Below are 21,222 nucleotides of genomic sequence, written 5' to 3' on the forward strand. Positions count from 1 at the left end.
TTATTAGCAAGTGAGAAAAATTTTTTTCATGTTTCTTGGTTTCTTGTATTTCATATTCAATAAATTGCTCTTTCATTTTTTTCCATAATTTTCTATTAAAGAATGCCTCTTTCACTTACTGGTATATATCTTCATAAATAAGATTATTAACTTTTTATGTTACATATGCTTCAGATATTTTTCCAAATTTGTCAAAATCTTTTTTTGAGACAGAATTCTTGCTATGTTGCCCAGACCAGTGTCAAACTCCTGGGCTCAAGCAATCTTCCTGCCTCAGCCTCTCAAGTAGCTGGGATTACAGGCATGTGCCACCAAGCCAGACCCCAATTTGTCCAACATCTTTTTGCCTTCCTTCTGTTGTGTCTTTTGTTGTTGTTGTTTTATGTTTTATTTTTTTCTTTGCCCTCAAACATTCTCCTCTCCAATTTTAGTTTTTAGAGACAGATTCTCACTCTATTGCCCAAGCTGGAGTGCAGGTGTGACCATACCTCACTACAGCCTCAAACTCCTGGGCTCAAGCAGTCCTCCCACCTCAGCCTCTTAAGTAGCTGGGACTACAGGAGTACACTGCTACACTTGGCTAATTTTTTTATTTACAGAGACAGGGTCTCACTTTGTTACCCAGGATGGTCTCAAACCCCTGGCTTCAAGTGATTCTGCCATCTTGGCCTCCCAAAGTGCTGAGATAACAACAGTGAGCCACTACACCCACCTGCTGTGTTTTTTTTTTAACACAAAAATTTTTCACTTTTATGTGGCCAACTAGAAACTAGCACAGCAACTAATTACAGATTTCAACTTTAAAGCCAGAAACTGGATTAAAAACCTGGCTTATCCTTGTTAGTATAGCAGTGACAAGAAAAAAAAAGAAAAAACCTGGCTCAACTACTTATTAGATGCATGACCATGGGCAAAGTACTTAACTTCTCTGAGACTCAATTTCCTTATCTATAGTTTCCCAAGTCCACTGAACAAATAATAAGCATTTATTAATACTAGTTTATTAATAAATAAGTGTTCACACCTGTAATCCCAGCACTTTGGGAGGCCAAGGTGGGTAGATCACTTGAACCCAGGAGCTCAAGACCAGCCTAGGCAACATGGTGAAACAGTGTCTCTACAAAAAATACAAAAATTAGCAGGGTGTGGTGGTGCGTACGCCTACGGTCCCAGCTACTCGGGAGGCTGAGGTGGGAGGATCACTTGAGCCCTGCAGACGGAGGTTGCAATGAGCCGAAGTCACACCACTGCACTCTAGCCTGGGCAATACAGCAAGGCCCTACCTCAAAAAAAAAAAAAAAAAAAACTAGCTGTTACTATCATCATTAATAGCCACCACACTTTAAATTCTGACAGTAGTTCTCAAATTTAAGTCTGCATAAAAGCCACCTAATACTTTTCTTTCAAAAATCTAGATTCTTGGCAAAAGTGCAGTGGTGCATTTGGTCCTAGCAACTCAAGAGGCTAAGGCAGGAGGATCAACTGAGGACAGGAGTTCGAGGCTGTAGTGTGATATAATTCTGCCTTTAAATAGCCACTGCACTCCAAGTGAGCAACATAGCAAGACCCTGTCTCTTAAAAAAAAAAATCTGGATTCCTAACATTCATCCCTAGACATTTTGATTACGTAGGTCCAGGACAGGCCCTAAAACATACATTTCTAACAAGTATCTTCAAGCGGTTCTGATGCAGGCAGTCCAGGAGCACTCCTAAAAGAAAAATACTCATTTATGGATTCTGTCTTTGGTGATATACATGGAATATCCTTCTTTGTTTACTCCAGAATTAAATAAATATTTACTATTTTCTCCTATATTCTTTTTGGTCCTTTTAAAAATATTTAATACACCTAAAATTCACTTATTATGTGAACACCATTTGGTGAAAAATCACACCTTTCCTCTCTAATTTAAAAACATCTCCTTTACCACCAGGAACTAGTGCTATCAGTTCCACTGCTTTACCATATGATTTAATGACTGGAAAGAAAAATCTCCTCATTACTCTTGTTTTTCAAATTTTTCTTGCTCATAATCTTGCGTGTCTGATTTGCCAAACTATTTTTTTCTGTGCTCGGTAATATTCAGTGACTTAATAGAGGTGGGGGATTTTACAAATTAATTTCAAAGTAATTCTGCCTAACTTTCATTGGGATTTTGGTTGGAATAACATTAAAACTTTGAAATTAATGTGGAAACAAGTAATGCCTCTCCATTTCTTCATGTTTAATATTTAAATATATTTTCTTCATAAAGACCATCTGCATTTATTAATAACAATTCCTTGGTGTTTTGTACTTCTGTTATAGAAGAAAGAGGTAGTTTCAAGCGTGAACGTGCAACTCAGATTGCTTAGGATATAATCCAGGCTCTAGCCCTTACTAGCTGTGCGAGTGACCCTTCAGCAGTCTTAACTTTTCCAAGTCTCAGTTTAAGGGCATAACAATACTATCCACCTAACATAATCGCTATGAAAAGAAAATGAGACAATGTGTGTGACAAGGTTTACACAAAGACTAGCAGAGAGGAAATGTTCAATATGTGATAGCCAATATTATTAAGATTAATGAGACTATTTTCTATTTTCTAACGAATTATTGCTTGTTTCCAGGAAAGTTGCTGATGTTTTCTTTTTTATCTTATGTTCTCAATATATCCCCAAACTTTCTTACTGTTTTTCCGTTAATTATCTAAATAAGGAAAAACATTAGCTACTTAAAATCAAACAAGACACAAAAAAATTTGATGAAAAAAGTTTTAAAATATTACCAAAAAAGTAAAATGAGATGAATAGGAAATATTTTTAAACAGTAGATATATGAATTTACATCATCTAGCCCTAAGAAGAGAAAGAACTACTCAATAAACTGTGCTGAAACAAATGGTTGGTTATGTAGAAAACATTTAATTGGGCAGGCATGGTGGTTCACGCCTGTAATCCCAGCACTTTGGGAGGCCGAGGCAGACAGGCAGATTACCCGAGGCCAGGAATCCAAGACCAGCACAGCCAATGTGGTGAAACCCCATCTCTACTAAAAATACAAAAATTAAGCCCGGCACGGTGGCTCACACCTGTAATCCCAGCGCTTTGGGAGGCCAAGGTGGGCAGATCACCTGAGGTTGGGAGTTCAAGACCATCCTGACCAACATGGAGAAACTCTGTCTCTACTAAAAATACATAATTAGCCGGACGTGGTGGCACATGCCTGTAATCCCAGCTACTCAGGAGGCTGAGGCAGGAGAATTGCTTGAACCCAGGAGGCAGAGGTTGCAGTGAGCTGACAGCGTGCCATTGCACTCCAGCCAGGGGAACAAGAGCGAAATTCCGTCTCAAAAAAAAAAAAAAAAATACAAAAATTAGCAGGGTGTGGTAGTGCATGCCTGTAATCCTAGCTACTCAGGGGGCTGAGGTGGGAGAATCGCTTGAACCTGGGAGACAGAGGTTGCAGTGAGCCAAGATCACTCCACTGCACTCCAGCCTGGGCAACACAGTGGGATTCCATCTCAAAAAAAAAAAAAAGAAAGAAAAGGAAACTTTACATTGCATCCTCAATTTAAACCATATACCAACAGAAATAACAGAAAAGCAAAGTTGGCCAGGCACAGTGGCTCATGCCTGTAATCTCAGCACTTTGAGAGGCCATGGCAAGAGGATCACTTGACACCAGGAGTTCAAACCAAGCCTGGGAAACATAGTGAGACCCTGTCTCTACAAAAAATAAAAATAAAAATAAATAGCTGGGGGTAGTGGTGTGTGCCTGTAATCCCAGCTACTCAGGAAGCTGAGAAGAGAGGATCACTTGAGCCCAGGAGTTCAAGGCTGCACTGAGCCAAGATCGCAGCACTACACTCCGGCCTGGGCGATACAGCAAGACTTTGTCTCAAAAAATAATTTTTCTTTCATTAAAAAAAAATTAAATTTAAAACCAAACCTTAAAAATTCTAGACCACTCCCAGCAGCATTGTTTATAAAAGCAAAACAAAACAAAAAGAAAACCTTAAAATAACTCAAATGTCATTTTCAGTAACTATTTTATGAAAATTTACTTATTAAATTTGTTATTGCCTGCCCTCCTTCCCTCAGCCTCTAGCCCACACTAGAATATGAGCTCTGTAAGAGCTGGATGTTTTTTTCTGTTTTCTTCACTGATGTGTTCCACGAGCCTGTGCCTGGTATAGATAGAGTAGCAATCAATAAAAATCTGATGAAGGAATTGTGCATCAACAAGAATATAAACTGTGGTGTATTTGTATAATGGAATACTATATAGAAGCAAAAATGAACTACAATTACATTATCATACATTGCTCTCAGAAATACTGAATTAAAAAATGAAGTTTCAGAATAATACATATAGTATAAAATGTAAAATTATAAAATGTAGAAGTATAAAAAATAAAGATGTAGTGTTTAGGATAGACTTTCCCAACAGGACACCTGAAGAGGGGAAATCAGGGCTTTATCTTGAAAAATGTAAAAATTATGAAAATACATTTATTATATAATTCACAAAAGTCAATCTCTCATTTTAATAAATACTACTTGGTCATTATTTAAAACAGAAAAAAAAAACTTTCATATCAACTTACTTGCAAACAAGAAAACAGAAAACTAACTGCAAAATAAAATATTCAACAGTGGCAAAGTAAAGCCAAACATACCTATAAGTTCAGGTGGATTTCTTTCATTAAACCGCTCACACAGACGAATAAAGGTCTCAGTATTCTCAGTGGTAGGGCACTCACCATGTCTAGTAATATAGAAAAAGTTTTTTTGAAAAAAGAGATTACAAATTGTGATGAAAGGTTTCAATATTAAAGAATCTTAATATATAACTTACCCTTTACACTGAAGTTTTATATATTTGATTCCTTCTTTTTCTATGTCATTTCGGTCATAGAACCTTGAAGTATTTGTCAGGTCTACCAACAAGCCCATTTTAACCTAAAAAAAAAAAAAAAAATGAAAGGGCAGATTTACTAGTAACTTAGTGTGTTCCCAAATAAGTTGACTAAATGGCAATACTACAGTTCATTCATCTACATTGAGGGAGATTTTGTATGTACTTTGCCCCTGAACAATTGATAATAAAAGTATCACTTATCAAAGTCTTATTCAAGACACTAAAACTAAGCAGGCACTTGATAATATAAATTAACTCCCAAACTAAGGAAATAACAGGAATATAAGCAAAACAAATTCTACTGCCAACATCACAAAAGTCTATGCAAAAGAGAAAATGCTAAAGTTTTCTCTAGTGTTTGCTGCATATACCTCTGCACTTGTGATTTATTAGACAAGAGGCTAGAGCAGGAATGGCATCTATCTGAAGTATACTACAACTCAAGCTCTGGGCATAAATCACCCACCCCAGCCTTCCAAGCAGCCACCACCAATAACTCTGTTAATATCTATTGACTACATCATTTTATATCCCAGGCTTATAAGATGAGACAATCCATTTATATCATATATATGATGTGTATATACATATGCACATATGCATATATATACACATATGCATATATACATATGTATACGTATGCATATACACATATGTATACGTATATACATATACATATATACATATAAAACATATATCTTATTATATATATTTTATATATATGTCTCTTTCTTTGTTATTAACAACTCTTCTATTTCCTGAAAATATACTGAAGCCTCAAGTTACATTTTTTGAAAAGAAACAAGGTTAAAAATAGAGACAATCTTATTAAGAAGATGGTAGTATGGGAGAGAAATTTGGCCAGACACAGTGGCTCATGCCTGTAATCTTGGCACTTTGAGAGGCCACGGCAAGAGGATCACTTGAAAAACCATGTGTTTGAGGGGAAAAAGATTAAAAAATTAAATAAGAAATTTTCCTCTCCTATTCTTTGAGTATCATATAAAAACAAGGTAAATTGTTTTTAAAAAAGTTTCATTTTCTGTAAAACGAAGGCATATAAAATCCACACACTCATAAAAAATGTCTAAGTTCTGCCAAAAAATTAAGAACACTGCAGAAGCTATATGGAAAGGAAGAAAAGAGAAGCAGATCCAGGAGCAGCAGATTTTAGGAAAATGCCAATAAAAATACATTTCCGGTAAGAAAGAGCTCACCATAAAGTGGTAGACCTATCTCTCATCTACACAAGAGCTAAGGAGTCTGAAGATGGGGCAGATTACAGGGAAGCAGAAGCAATGCAAGGGGGAAAATGCAATGAAGACACACAAAAGCAGTAAAAATGACCCCATGCTGGTAAATTTCAGAAAATGTCAGCACACATTTTCCAGTTCCATAAAGAAACCATCCAAGTAAAGTAGTAAGAAGACTCCCTAAACTGAAATGCTTGGGACTTGAAGTGTTCAAGATTTCAGATTTTTCAATATTTGCATTATACTAACAGGTTGAGCAATCCTAATATGAAAATCCAAAATCTGTAATGTTCCAATAAGCATTTCCTTTGGGCATCATGTAGGTGCTAAAAAAATTCAGATTTTATATTTTTGGATGAGGGATGCTCAACCTGTACATACTTTAATGTAATACCATAAAGCTGTAAAGAAAAAAAAAAAAGAACAAGAAGTTCTATGTGCTAATATATGAAGATCTTCAGAGTATACTATTAAGTTGGAAATGCAAGGTTCAGACCAGCATATATAATGTACTACCTTGAGTGTGCAGGGGAGAACACAGCAATCTGTATTTTCTGTTGCTTACATACACATAAAGAAATTTTGAAAGGTGTACTAAAAAACCTAAAAACAGTGGAACCTGTGTGGTATGTGGTGAGGGACTAGGCAGATAGAGAGCAAAAGTGAAAGGGAGACTTCATGATACCAACCTTTTTTTGTGGATTTTTGACCTAAGTGAACATATTGTCTATTTCTTAAAAGACAAAAATCATTACCATGATTTTTAGGTACCATGTGATGCCTAAGAATCACATCTTGGGCAGTTAAATTCTAACACATAGGGTAAAAAAGTATGTACAGTCAAAATTCTCTCATAAATGCCTTAAATAACCAATGAAGAACAGTATACATGGCCATATGCGTATTACTGGAAAATTAATCCCATCTCAATAAGTCAATCATTGTTGCGGGAAGTCAGGGACTCTGAACAGAGGGACCAGCTGAAGCCATGGCAGAAGAACATAAATTGTAAAATTCCTATGCCTGTCTTTACTTTAATCTCTTAATCCCGTCATCTTCATAAGCTGAGGATGTATGTGGCCTCAGGACCCTGTGATGATTGCATTAACTGTACAAATTTTTCATGAAGCATGTGTGTTTGAACAATGTGAAATCTGGGCACCTTGAAAAAAGAACAGGATAACAGCAATGTTCAGGGAACAAGGGAGATAACCATTGGGTCTGACTGCCTGGGAGCCAGGCAGGACAGAGCCATATTTCCCTTATTGCTGAAAACAGGTAAGAGAAATATCGCTGAATTCTTTCCCCAGTAAGGAATATTAATAATTAACAGCCCTGGGAAAATAATGCATTCCCAGGGGTAGGCCTCTAAAATGGCCGCTCTAGGAGGGTTTGCCTTATGCAGTTGCAGATAAGGGATGAAACATGCCCTAGTCTCCTGCAGCACCCCCAGGCTTGCTAGGATTAGGAAATTTCAGCCTGGCGAATTCTAGTCAGACCAGTTCTCTGCTCTTGAACCCTGTTAAGATGTTTATCAGTGAAAATGTGTGCACAGTGGGACACAGAACTTCATTAGTAATTCTAGTTTTGCCCTGAGCTTGTGATCTCGCCCTGACCTTCTGCCTTGTGATCTTTTATTGCCCTATGAAGCATGTGATCTCTGTGACCCACACCCTATTCATACACTCCCTCCCCTTTGAAAATCGCTAATAAAAACTTGCTGGTTTTGCGGCTCAGGGGGCATCATGGAACCTGCCAACATGTGTCTCCCCTGGACACCCTGCTTTAAAATTTCTCTCTTTTGTACTCTTTCCTTTTATTTCTCAGACCGGCCGACATTTAGGGAAAATAGAAAAGAACCTACGTTGAAATATTGGGGGCTGGTTCCCCCAACAGATTATAGCCAATTTTTCTTTCTGGATTGGAACAAAAATCATTATTTCTTCTGTTGAGCACTAGCTGAAGAAGTTGATTTGCATTCAGGGGCCTTAAGTATGAAAAATCTTTAAAACCTAGAATCACAATCAGCCAGCAAGATAGTCTCACTTAGAAACGCAACTTAAACTGAGGCTAAAAAAAAGTGATAGTAAATTCATACATCTTCCACCTCATTTGGAAGCATATACTCTAATATAAAAAAAGAAGACAATTTATACCACATAGGTTGATGGTTGTTTCAATCCCCAAATTTTCCTGCTTGGTATTCATCTTTATTTTCTCTCCTATCAGCACCCCAACTTTCCTCCAAAAGCCACCCTTTCTCCACTTTAATCCTTGAGTTTCCGCTCCCTCCCTCTCTCCCCCTTGGGTCTCCACAGGAAAAAAAAAGGCAAGGGAAACAATCTGCACTTTCTTTAATTGATATGCTATATTTTATGTATTTATGGGGTATATGTGATATTTTGTTAAATGCATGTAATGTGTAATGATGAAATCAGGGTATCTGGAGTATCCATCACCTTGAATATTTATCATTTCTATGTGTTAAGAGTATTTCAAATTCTCTCTTCTAGCTACTTGGAAATACACAATACATCATTGCTAACAACAGTCACCTTACCCTGCTACCAAAAATAAGAATTTATACGTTATATCTAACTGTATGTTTGCACTAACCAACCTCCCTTCACCATGCTCCTCCTGCCCACACACCCTTCCCACCCTCTGGTATCTATCGTCTATCATTCTACTCTTTATTTCCATGAGATCAATTTTTTTTTTAAGAGACAGAGTCTCACTCTGTTGCCCAGGCTGGAATGTAGTAGCACAATCATAGCTCACTGTAACCTCAAACTCCTGGGTTCAAGTGATCCTTTCATCTCAGCCTCCCAAGTTCTAGGACTACAGATATGAGATCAACTTTTTTGGCTCCCACAGGAGTGAAAATGTGGAATTTGTCTTTCGTGTCTGGCTTATTTCGTTTAACATAATGAACTCAAGTTCCACCCATGTGCTGCAAATGACGATTTCATTTTTCTCCATGGCTGCATAGTATTCCATTGTGTATATATGCCACATTTTCTTTATCCATTCATCCACCCTTTGATAAAACTATTTCTGTTCCCTTGGATAAATACTCAGTAGTGAAACTGCTAGATCGTACAGCAGTTCTACTTTTAGTTTTCTAAGAAATTTCCATACTGTTTTCCATGGTGGCTGTACTAACTTACATTCCAACCAACAGCATATAAGAGTTCTCTTTTCTCCACATCCTTGCCAGCATCTATTGGTTTTTGTCTTTATAATAGTTTTGTTTTGTTTTTTTGAGAGAGAGACAGGGTTTTCCTCTGCCACCCAGGCTGGAGTGCAGTAGCACAATCATAGCTCACCACTGTAACTTCAGTCTTCTGGGGTTAAGGGATCCCTTCACTTCAGTCTCCTGAGTAGGTAAGACGGCAGGCATGTACCTCATGCCTGGCTAATTTTTGAATTTTTTTAAAGATGGTGTCTCGTTATGTTATCAAGGCTGGTCTCAAACTCCTGGCCTCAAGTAACCCTCCCATCCATCTCAGCTTCCCACAGTGCTAGGATTACAGACATGAGCCACTGTACCTGGTCATAAATAGCCATTCTAACTGGTGCAAGATGATATTTCATTGTGGTTTGGATTTGCATCTTCCTGATGATTATTAATGTTGAGCTTTTTTTCAGCATTTTTTCATATATCTGTTGGCCATTTGTATGTCCTCTTTTGAGAAATGTCTATTCACATCTTTGCCCACTTTTTAATGGGATTTTTTTCCTGTTGTTTCCAGTTCTTTGTATATTCTGGATACTAATCCCTCAGAAGAATAGTTTGCAAATATATTCTCCTATTCAATAGGTTGTTATTTCACTCTGTTTTTTCCTTTGCTGTGCAGAAGCTTTTTTATTTTATTTTTTGAAACAGAGTCTCACTCGTTGCCCAGGCTGGAGTACAGTAGTGTGAATATGAATCACTGCAGCCTTGACCTACTGGACTCAAGCAGTCATCCTGCCTCAGCCTCCCAAGTAACTGGGACCACAGGTATGTGCCAACAACAAATAAGGTCTCACTCTGTTGCACAGGCTGTTCTCCAATTCCTGGCCTCAAGCAATCCTCCCACCTTGGCCTCCCAAAGTGCTGGGATTACAGGTGTGAGCCACTGCACCCAGTCCAGAAGCTTTCTGGTTTCATATCATCCCATTTGTCTATTGTTGTTTGAGTTGTGTTTTTGAGGTCTTAGCCATAAAATTGTTACTAAACCAATGTCCTATGGTGTTTTCCCTATGTTTTCGTCTCAGAACTACTGTTTTATGCTTTCAGGTCTTACATTTAAAGTCTTTAATCCATCTTGATTTGATTTTGTATATGGTGAGAGATAAAGGTCCAGTTTTATTCTTCTGTATATGGATATCCAATTTTCCCAGCACCATTTATTAAAGAGTGTCCTGTCCCCAGTGTATGTTCTCAGTGCCTTTGTCTAAATCAGTTGGCTGTAAATGCGTGCATTTATTTCTGGATTCTCTATTCTGTTCCATTAGTCTGTTTTTACATCAATGCCATGCTGTTTTGGTTACTATAGCCTTGTAATATACTGTAGTGTGATGCCCACAGCTTTGTTCCTTTTGCTCAAGATTGCTTTGGTTATTCAGGCTCATTTCAGGTTCCATATAAATGTTAGGATTCAGGTGGGGTACAGTGTCTCATGCATGTAATCCTAGCACTTTGGGAGGCCAAGGTGGGAGAACTGCTTGAGCCCAGGAGTTCAAGACCAGCCTAGGCAACACAGTGAAACCCCATCTTTAAAAAAAGTTTTTTTTAATAAAATTTAAAAGTTAGGAGTTTCTTCTATTTCTATAAAAAATGTCATTGGTATTTTTACAGGGATTGCACTGAATATGCAGATTGCTTTGGAAAGTATGGTCATTTTAATGACATTAATTATTCCAATCCACGGGCATGGAGGTCTATTTGTTTGTGTTCCATTCAATTTCTTTCATCACTGTTCTAGTTTTCCTTGTAGAGATCTTTCACTTCCTTGGTTAAATTTATTCCTGAGTATTTTACTCTTTTTGTAGCTATTATAAATGGGATTGCCTTCTTGATTTCTTTCTCAGCTAGTTCAGTATCAGCATACAGAAACACTACTGATTTTTGTATGTTGATTTCTTTTTTTGTGTGTTTCTTTCAAAGACAGGGTCTCACTCCTTTGCGCAAGTTGAAGTGCAGTGGCTCAACCATGGCTTACCACTGCCTGGAACACCTAGGCTCAAGTGATCCTCCCACTTCAGCCTCCTGTGTAGCTGGAACTAGAAGAACACACCATTGTGCCTGGATAACTTTTACGTTTCTAAAAAATATTTTGTAGAGATGGGGGTCTCACTTTGGGGTCTAGTCTGTTCTTGAACTCTTAGCCTAAAGCAATCCTCCCACCTTAGCCTCCCAAAGCACTCTAGGGTCAAAGGTGTGACCCACTGTCCAGACTGTATGTTGATTCTGTATCCTGCAACTTTACTGAATTTCTCATCAGCTCTCAGAGTTTTCTGGTGGAGTCATTAAGTTTTTCTAGATTTAAGATTATATCATCAGCAAGGAGGGACAGTTTGACTTTTTTTCCAATTTGGATGCCTTTTATTTCTTTCTCTTGCCTAGCTGCTCTAGACAGTACTTCCAATACCACGATGAATAAGTGGACATCCTTGTCTTGTTCTAATTCTCAGGGCAAGAGCTGAAAGCTTTTCCCTAATTAGTATGACGTTAGCTGTGGGCTTGTCATATATGGTCTTTATTATGTTGAGGTATGTTCCCCCATGCCTAGTTTGTTGAGAGTTTTTATCATGAAGGGATGTTGATTCTTATCAAATGCTTTGTCTGACTCTATTGAGATGATCACATGGTGTTTGTCCTTCAATCTATTGATGTAATGTATCATATTTATTGATTTGCATATGCTGAACCATCATTGCATCAGAGATACTGGCCTGTTTTCTCTTTTTGTTGTGGTTTTGGTATAAACATAATGCTAGCTTTACAGAATGAGTTAGAATTCCCTCCTCTTCAATTTTTTGAGGATTATTTGAGGATTGGTGTTAGTTCTTCCTTAAAAGTTTAGTAGAATTTGGTGGTGAAGGCATCCGGTTCTAGACTTTTTGTTGACAAACGTTTTATTACTGATTAAATCTCCCTACCTGTTATTGGTCTGCTCAGCTTTTCTATTTCTTCCTGATTCAATCTTCGTAGGTTGTATATACCTAGGAACTTATCCACCTCTGCCAGGTTTTCCAGTTAGTGTATACTTGTTCATAATAGTCTTTGATGGGCCAGGCACGGTGGCTCACGCTTGTAATCCCAATACTTTAGGAGGCCGAGGCGGGCAGATCACCTGAGGTCGGGAATTCGAGACCAGTCTGACCACCATGAAGAAACCCCATCTCAACTAAAAAATACAAAAAGTTAGCCAGGCGCAGTGGCACATGCCTGTAATCCCAGCTACTCAGGAGGCTGAGGTAGGAGAATCACTTGAATCTGGGAGCGGAGGTTACGGTGAACCAAGATCCCACCATTGCACTCCAGCCTGGGCAACAAGAGCAAAACTCCATATCAAAAAAAAAAAAAAAATAGTCTCTGATGATCTTTTGTATTTCTGTGGTATCAACTGTAATATTCTCTTTCTCATTTCTGATTTAGTTTACTTGGGTCTTCTCTCGTTTTTCTTGGTTGGTCTAGCAATGGATTTATTGATTTGGTTTATCTTTTCAAAAATACCAACTTTTCATTTTGTTGATTCTTTGTACTTTTTTTTTAGTGTCTATTTTGTTTAGTTCTGCTCTGATCTTTATTATTTCTTTCCTTCTACAAATTTTTGGTTTGTTCTTGCTTTTCTAGTTCCTTGTGGTGCATCATTATTTATATGAATCCTTCTACATTTTTTATGTAGGCACTTATTGCTATAAACTTCCTTCTTAGCACTGTTTTTGCTATACTTCTTAGGTTTTGGGATGTTGTGTTTCAATTTTCATGTGTTTCAAGAGGTTTATTTCCACCTTAATTTCTTCCTTGACCAAATGGTCACTCAGGAGCATGTTTAATTTCCATGTATTTGTACAATTTCCAAAGTCCCTTATTATTGACTTCTAGCTTTTCTACCATTGTGGTCTAAGAAGGTATGTGATATGATTTTGACTTTTTTATTTGTTAAGGCTTGTTTTGTGTCCTAACATATGGTCTATCCTAGAGAATGTTCCATTTCCTCATGAGAAAAATGTGTATTCTGTAGCTACTGGATGAAATGTTCTGTAAATGTCTGTTAGGTCCATTTAGTCTAATGTGCACTTTAAATCCGACGTTTGCTAATTTTCTGTCTTGACGATCTGTCTAATGATGACAGTGGGGTGTTGAAGTCTCCAACTACTTTTGTACGGGAGACTATATCTCCATTTAGATCTAATAATATTTGTTTTATATATCTGGGTACTCTGATGTTGAGTGCATATATGTTTAGAATTGTTATATCCTCTTGCCAAACTGATCCTTTTATCATTATATAATGACCTTCTTTATCTCCTTTTACTGTTTTTGACTTAAAATCTGTTTTATCTGATATAAGTTTAGCTACTCCTGCTCACCTTTAGTTTCCATTTGCATGGAACACTTTTTCCATCCTTTTACTTTCAGTTTATGTGTGTCTTTACAGTTGAGATGAGTTTCTTGTAGGCAGCATATAGATAGGTCATGTTTCTATATCCATTTGGCCAGTTTACATCTTTTAAATGGAAAGTGTAATCTACTTACATTCAAGGTTATTATTAATATGTGAAGGCTTATTCCTGTCATTTTATTAATTTATTTCTGGTTGTTTTGTATATTCTTTGTCCTTTCTTTCTTATTGTTTCATCTTTGTGGTTTGGTGGTATTGTGTAGTGGTAACATTTGAGTTTTTCCCCTTCATTGTTGACGTGTTTGCTCTGTCAGTGGTTTTTATTTAGATTTTTGTGTTTTCATGGTGATAGCTACCAGTCTTTCAATTTCAGGTACAGGATGCTCTAAAGCATTTCTTACAGGACCAGTACAGTGGTGGTGAATTCCCTCAGCTTTTGCTTGTCTGGGAAAGACTTTATTTCTCCTTCATTTATGAAGAAGGAATAATTTTGCTGGGTATGGTATCCTTGGGTGGTAGGCATTTTCTTTCAGAACTTTGAATATATTCTCTCCTCTCTCTTGGCCTATAAGGTTTTTGCTGTGAAGTCCACCATTAGTCTAATAGGAGCTCTCTTACAAATGACTAGACACTCTTAATGTTTTTTGAATTTTCTCTTTGACTTTTAACAGTTTGACTATAATGTGCTGTGGAGAAGACCTTTTTAGATATTACCTTTTGGGGGATCTTTGATCCTCCTGGATGTCTAAACCTCTTGTTAAACTTAGAAAGTTTTCATCTATTATTTCATTAAATAGGTTTTCTAACCCTTTTGTTTTCTCTTCATCTTCTGGAACACCAAAAATTTGAATATTTGGTCACTTTCTGGTGTCCTATATCTCAAGAAGGCTTTGCTCATTCTTTTTCAGCCTTTTATCTTTATTTTTGTCTTACTGGGTTATTTCCAAACACCTGTCTTCAAGTTCTGAGATTCTTTCTTCTGCTTGATCTAGTCTATTATTGAAGCTTTTGATCTATTTTCTATTTCATTCAATGAATTCTTCATTTCCTGAATTTGTTTGAATTTCTGATATCTATCTCTGGTAAACTTCTTATTCATACCCTGAATTGTTTTTCTGATTTGTATTGCTTTTCAGTATTCTGTATTGTTTTTCAGTATTCTCTTCTTTCTTACACAGAGCTTCCTTAGTATCAAAATTTTGAATTATCTGTCCACCATTTCATGAATTTTTTTTATTATGCTGCTGAAGGATTATGAATTTTTCATCTGCTGCTGAAGGATTACTGTGTTCCTTTGGAGGTGGCATATTTCTTGCTCCTTCATGTTTGCCATGTCCTTACATCGCTATCTGCACATCTGGTGTAACACTCACTTCTCCTTTTTTTTGAGACATGGTCACACTATCACCCAGGCCACAGTGGGTAATCATGGCTCACTACAGCCTCAACCTCCTGGGTTCAAGTGATCCTCCCACCTCAGCCTCCCAAGTAGCTGGGACTACAGGCACACACTACTATGCCCGACTAATTTTTTTTTTTTTTTTAATTTTTTGTAGAGACAGGGTCTCCCTATGCTGCCCACACTGGTCTCAAACTCCTGGCCTCAAGTGATCCTCCTGCCTCAGTCTCCCAAAGTGCTGGGATTATAGGCATGAGCCACCACCCCAGCCCCAGTTTTTCTTTTTTTTTTTTTTCTTTTTTTTTTTTTGAGACAGAGTCTCGCTCTGTTGCCCGGGTTGGAGTGCACTGGTATGTGATCTTGGCTCACTGCAACCTCTGCTTCCCAGGTTCAAGCGATTCTTGTGCCTCAGCCTCCTGAGTATGCTGGAATTACAAGCACATACCACAATGCCTGGCTAATTTTTGTATTTTCAGGAGAGACAGGTTTTTGCCATGTTGGCCAGGCTGGTCTTAAACACTTACCCTCAAGTGAGCCACCATTTGATTTAGCATCCCAAAGTGTTGGGATTATAGGCATGAGCCACGGCGCCCAGCCCCAGTCCCAATTTTTGAAATTAGCTTTTGGAGGGAAGGACTTTTTCCTGAAGCTATATCTGTGGTGTTGGTTGGGTAAAGCACTTTGGTTATGATTCTGGATGCATGCAGTAGTGTAGTCTCTGTATGGTTTCTTCAGCTGTAAACAGTCAGTTTCCTTGGTAGCTTAGGGTGTGGTTTTTAGTGGAGGCTATAGTAAGTTTTGCTGGGGGCTGGGACGTCAGGTGGGCATTCTCTTAAATGGAAAAACTACACATGGAGAACAGATTAGCAGCTGCCAGAGTAGAGGGACAGGGGTGAGGAGAGAGTCTCACTATAAAGAGGTAGCATGAGGGAATTCCTCTGTGGAGATGCAGCAGTTCTATAATCACTACCATGAATTTACACATGAGATCAAACTGTACAGAACACACACACACACAAATGCATATAAAAAGTAAATAAGATCTGCAGTTAACAGTACTGTATCAATGTCAATTTCCTGCTTGTGATATTGTACTACAATTATATAAAATGACACCATTGTGAGAAGCTGGGAGAAGGGTTCACAGAATTCTATGTACAATTACTGCAACTTCCCTTGAGTCTATTAATTATTTTAAAATAATAAGATTTTTTTTAAAAGCCACCTGAAGAACAAGAGTGAACAAAGTATATTAAATCAGTGACAAAAATAAGTTTTGTTTCTTACCTTTAGGCTCTTTAGGTAATTTGAGAGCATGCTGGGATGGAACCGATTTTCTTCAGCAACTTGACTATCATATCTTGGTCCTAACATTGTCTTCAGAGGTAAGAATCTTCCTAAACAACAAAGATAGGTAATAATTTCCATAAAAGGAAATGTTTCAGATTAAAATTCTATAACAATTCTCAAATATCGCCTTCTTAAAATTTTTTTTTTTTTTCTTTTGAGACCAAGCGTCACTCTGTCCCCCAGGATAGAGTGCAGTGCTGCAATCTCGGCTCACTGAAACCTCTGCCTCCCGAGTTCAAGCAATTATCTTGCCTCAGTCTCCCAAGTAGCTAGGATTACACGTGTGTACCACCAAGCCCAGCTATTTTTTGTGTTTTTAGTAGAGACAGGGTTTCACCATGTTGCCCAGGCTGGTCTCAAACTCCTGGGCTCAGGCAATCCACCCACCTCCGCCTCCCAAAGTGCTGGAATTACAGGCGTGAGCCACCACACCCGGCCTCTTAAAACATTTTAAGTGGAAAAGCAATCTAAAAATGCAAGTGTTCATAAAGTACTCTCAATTTAAACTATACTTTTAAAAGATACTACTCTACATCTTTTTTTTTTTTTTTTTTGAGACGGAGTCTTGCTCTGTAGCCCAGGCTGAAGTGCAGTGGCGCGATCTCAGCTCACTGCAAGCTCCACCTCCCAGGTTCACGCCATTCTCCTGCCTCAGCCAAGGACAAAAAAAAATTATAAAAATTGACAATCAAATATAACAGCAAAAGAAAAATTACCAGTGAATAGAACTTCCATTATCTAAGTTCTACACCACTACATTAAAAAAGTTATTAATTTAAAACTCTTAAAAACATAAGCAGTCTTCCTGCCTAAGCCTCCCAAGTAGCTGGGACTGCAGGTGCACACCACCATACCCAGCTAATTTTTTTGCTGCGGGGAGCACGTTGACAGGGTCTCACTATGTTGTCCAGGCTAGTCTCAAACTCCTGGGCTCAAGCGATCCACCCGCCTCAGCCTCCCAAAGTGCTGGGATTATATGCCCTATACGGTTTTTATTATCAGGTTAGAACTTTCTCCAACCTGATACTAAAAGGTTGTAGACTTTATTCTATATCTCAGGATAAAGACCATGCTAGAATATGACATCATTCTGAGAGGATGCTAACCAAAATCATCCTTCAAACAACTATCAGTGGTTATTTCAGCTAGAAAGACTGACTTTTTTTGACCTTTTTTTCTGAATGACAGTATAGCACAGAGGAAGTCACCTCTAACCAATTTTTTAAAACCTATTTTAATTGATATATGTATATGTATTATTTTTGAGACAGGGTGTCACTCTGTTGCCCAGGCTGGAGTGCAGTGGCGTGATGTCAGCCCCTGCAGCCTCAACCTCCTGGGCTCAAGCAATCCTTCCACCTCAGCCCCCCAGTAGCTGGGACTACAGGTGCACACCACCACACTCAGCTAATTTTTTGTATTTTTTGTAGAGATGAGGTTTCGCCATGTTGCCCAGGATGGTCTTGAACTCCTAAGCTCAAGCAATTTGCCCACCTCGACCTCCCAAAATGCTGGGATTATAGGCATGAGCCACTGAGCCTGGCCTTACATTTTCAAACACAATAAAAACAATATTATCTACCTAAGTGAAGTCTTAACATCTGTCCGAAGGCTTTAAGCTAAATTTCATGAAAAAATAATTTTTTAAGATTTTGTTTTCTACAAAATCAAAGTCACCCATAACCTCCACATTGCTAAATCAAATGGTCAACTCTCAGTTCTCACCTTAAGCTCTCAGCAACATAAGAAACAAATGGTCACTTTTTGACAAAAGAGGGAACTCCTGAACCACTTCTTTCACGTGACTTCCAGAATACTATTATATCCTCCTGGTTTTCCTTCTAGCTCTCTGGCCTCTCTTTCTCAGTCTACTTTAGTGGCTCCCCCTCTCACCCTGACTCCTCTATGTTTTGTCTCAGGACTCAATCCTTGGACCTCTTTTATATTTTCATTCACTCCCTTGGTGTCTCATCTAGTCTCATGGCTTTAAATGCCATCAATGTGCTAATGAGTTACAAATTTATATTTCCAGTTCAAATCGCTCCCTTAACTCTAGATGGATATCAACTGTCTACTGAGCCTCTACTTATGTCTAACAGATGTCTCAGATTTGATATCCAAATCTCATCTCTTAATATTCAAACTCTAAAACCTGCTCCCTTCATGGTCTTCCCTATCTCAGCAAATAGTAACATCATTCTTTTAGCAGCTCAAGACCAAAACCTTTTAGGTTATCCTTGACTATTCTCCTTTTCTCACACCCAACATCCAATCCATCAGCAAATCCTGTAGCTCCACCTTCAAAATACATCCAGAATCTGACCACTTCTCACCAGCTCCACCATCATCTGATTTAGGTTTCTTTTACTTCATTTAGTTTAACAGATATATAGTGGGTATCTACTATGTACCAGGCATTGTTCTAGGCACATGGATTACATTAGTGAAAAGGAAAAAACAAACAAACAAACAAAAAACAGAAAAGCCCTGCCCTCATAGTGTTTATATTCTATTAGGAAAATATAAACCATAAGCAATAAACATAATAAATAAATAAATAAGAAGATTCATCCCATCAGACTTTCTCTCCCTCTTACTACTGTCTCAGAAGTCCAATTCTATTTCCATCAGCTCTTTCAGGGTTCCCTTTCCTTCTTATCCAACATCAGAGCCCACAGTGGATCAACATAATTAGTCCCCTGTAAATACCCTTAACCTCCTTCCTCTGCCCCCATTACCCAGTCACACTCACCTGAGAAAAATCCAGACCTCAATGACCACCTGACTTCTTTGTGCCTACAAATATGTAGCTGAGGCCTCCTAGAGCAAATCTCACAGCACGAAAGATGGGTGACAATATACTTCATAATCACCAATATCAAAGGCAATCCTACCACACACCACTAGCTCTCCTTTATGATAAATATTTTACATCTTTTCCTCATTCCTAAAACATCCCCTTTTCAACTGATAACTTTAAGTTAGACTTCACTGAAAAGAAAAAAAAAAGAAGCCATGATAATTAAAGCTAATTGTGTATGTTTACCACATGCCAGACACTGTTTAAAATATTGTACATAATTCATTCATTTACTCCTAACAATAAGTATTGTTATTATTCCTAATTTTACAGATGAGGAGAACAAAGCAAGAGCGATTAAGTAACTTGCCGCATGTCACACCACTAATAAATGGTAAAAACAGTGATTTAAATGAAGACTACAGATGTAGAGTCCATGAATGAAACTGCTATTCAACAATGCCTCTCCACCATTAGGCAGAAACTTGCCTTGCCTTTGCAGTTAATCTATAAACCTTTCTGTATCTGAGCCCATACTCCTCCTCCCATTAAAAATCCTCCCTTCTGCTCGGGATTTCCTTACCATCTTGCCTTTCAAGGGCCACCAATCAATCCTTTCTTCCTCTCCCAACCCCCACCCCCAACATCTTCAGCATCTCAGACATCTGCTGGCTCATTCCCATCGGCATTTAAACAAGCCCTAAACTCTCCCTTATTCCCCAACTTATGCTTCATTTTTACTCCTCTTCATAACCAAACTTTTCAAAAAGTTTAATACACAGCTGGGCACGGTGGCTCACGCTTGTAATCCCAGCACTTTGGAAGGCCAAGGCGGGCGGATCACGAGGTCAGGAGATCAAGACCACGGTGAAACCCCGTCTCTACTAAAAATACAAAAAAACTAGCCAGGCATGGTGGCGGGCGCCTGTAGTCCCAGCTACTCGGAGAGGCTGAGGCAGGAGAATGGCGTGAACCCAGGAGGTGGAGCTTGCAGTAAGCCGAGATTGCGCCACTGCACTCCAGCCTGGGCGACAGAGCGAGACTCCGTCTCAAGAAAAAAAAAAAAAGTTTAATACGCATACTCCTATCTTTACTTCATTACCTCCAATTCATTTATGTATACATGTGTGAGCAAGAGTGTAGACTTTACTTCTCTATAACTGTGCATAATTTAGCTTTTGAGCTCCCATTCAAGATAGTGCACAGTCAAATCAGGATTCTTCTCCTGAATGTGACCACATTCCTCAAAGGTAGAGACCCTAGCATTGGGGGAAAGGGGGGCAACTGCTATTTTGTACACCATCTTTTTCCTCTCTTGCTTCCAGTAAACTGAACTGTATTGCATCTGGTCTTTGGGCATTGTTAGTTTCCATCCCAGCAGCATCTGCTGATATGACTAAGGTCCATCCATGGCCTTGGTAGACGGGTTGATAAAGATAGTCCTACATCTTCCATGTTCCAACCCCTGCCTCCTCCTCAAGTCAGCTGGCCATTCTCAAGTCACTTCTGACCATTCCTTTTGGCCACTCTATCCCCACTCTTTTGGCCACTCTATCCGAAAGGTAGGAAAGGTAGCAATTAGCCTATTAGACAGGTCTCAGAGCCATCTACACATATTCCTCAGCAATCCACTACAACTCTCTAAGAGACTTACAACCAAGTAGGTCATTAATCCACTCCAATCTGGCTTCTGATTCCACATTCCCACTGAAAATATTTGTCACAGTCACCAACAGATTTTACCAACTTTTCTGGTATCTTAACATTTCAGCAGCATTACACGTATCTGACAACTTCTTCCATCTTGAAAAACTCTCCTGCCTTCCATGACACCCAAACTCCTGTTAGTTTCAATCACCCACCTAACACCTCCATCAATTTCTAGCTATTCATCCTCA

At 38.4% G+C, this 21,222-nt stretch overlaps 1 protein-coding gene across 3 annotated transcripts in view; it reads right to left on the reverse strand.

The window, feature by feature from the left end:
• Nucleotides 1-21,222, reverse strand: part of RNGTT (RNA guanylyltransferase and 5'-phosphatase) — a 362,779-nt gene that overhangs the window by 325,894 nt on the left and 15,663 nt on the right. For all 3 annotated transcript variants that reach the window (XM_032155038.2, XM_032155029.2, XM_032155048.2), the window contains exons 2-4: nucleotides 16,462-16,571; nucleotides 4,841-4,944; nucleotides 4,662-4,750 (exon numbers count right to left, since the gene is read on the reverse strand). In XM_032155038.2, coding sequence (XP_032010929.1) covers nucleotides 4,662-4,750; nucleotides 4,841-4,944; nucleotides 16,462-16,571 — 303 coding nt within the window. The remainder of the gene's footprint in view (nucleotides 1-4,661; nucleotides 4,751-4,840; nucleotides 4,945-16,461; nucleotides 16,572-21,222) is intronic.

This window comes from Hylobates moloch, unplaced genomic scaffold (assembly GCF_009828535.3).
Source record: "Hylobates moloch isolate HMO894 unplaced genomic scaffold, HMol_V3 SCAFFOLD_2, whole genome shotgun sequence".
NCBI lineage: Eukaryota > Metazoa > Chordata > Mammalia > Primates > Hylobatidae > Hylobates > Hylobates moloch.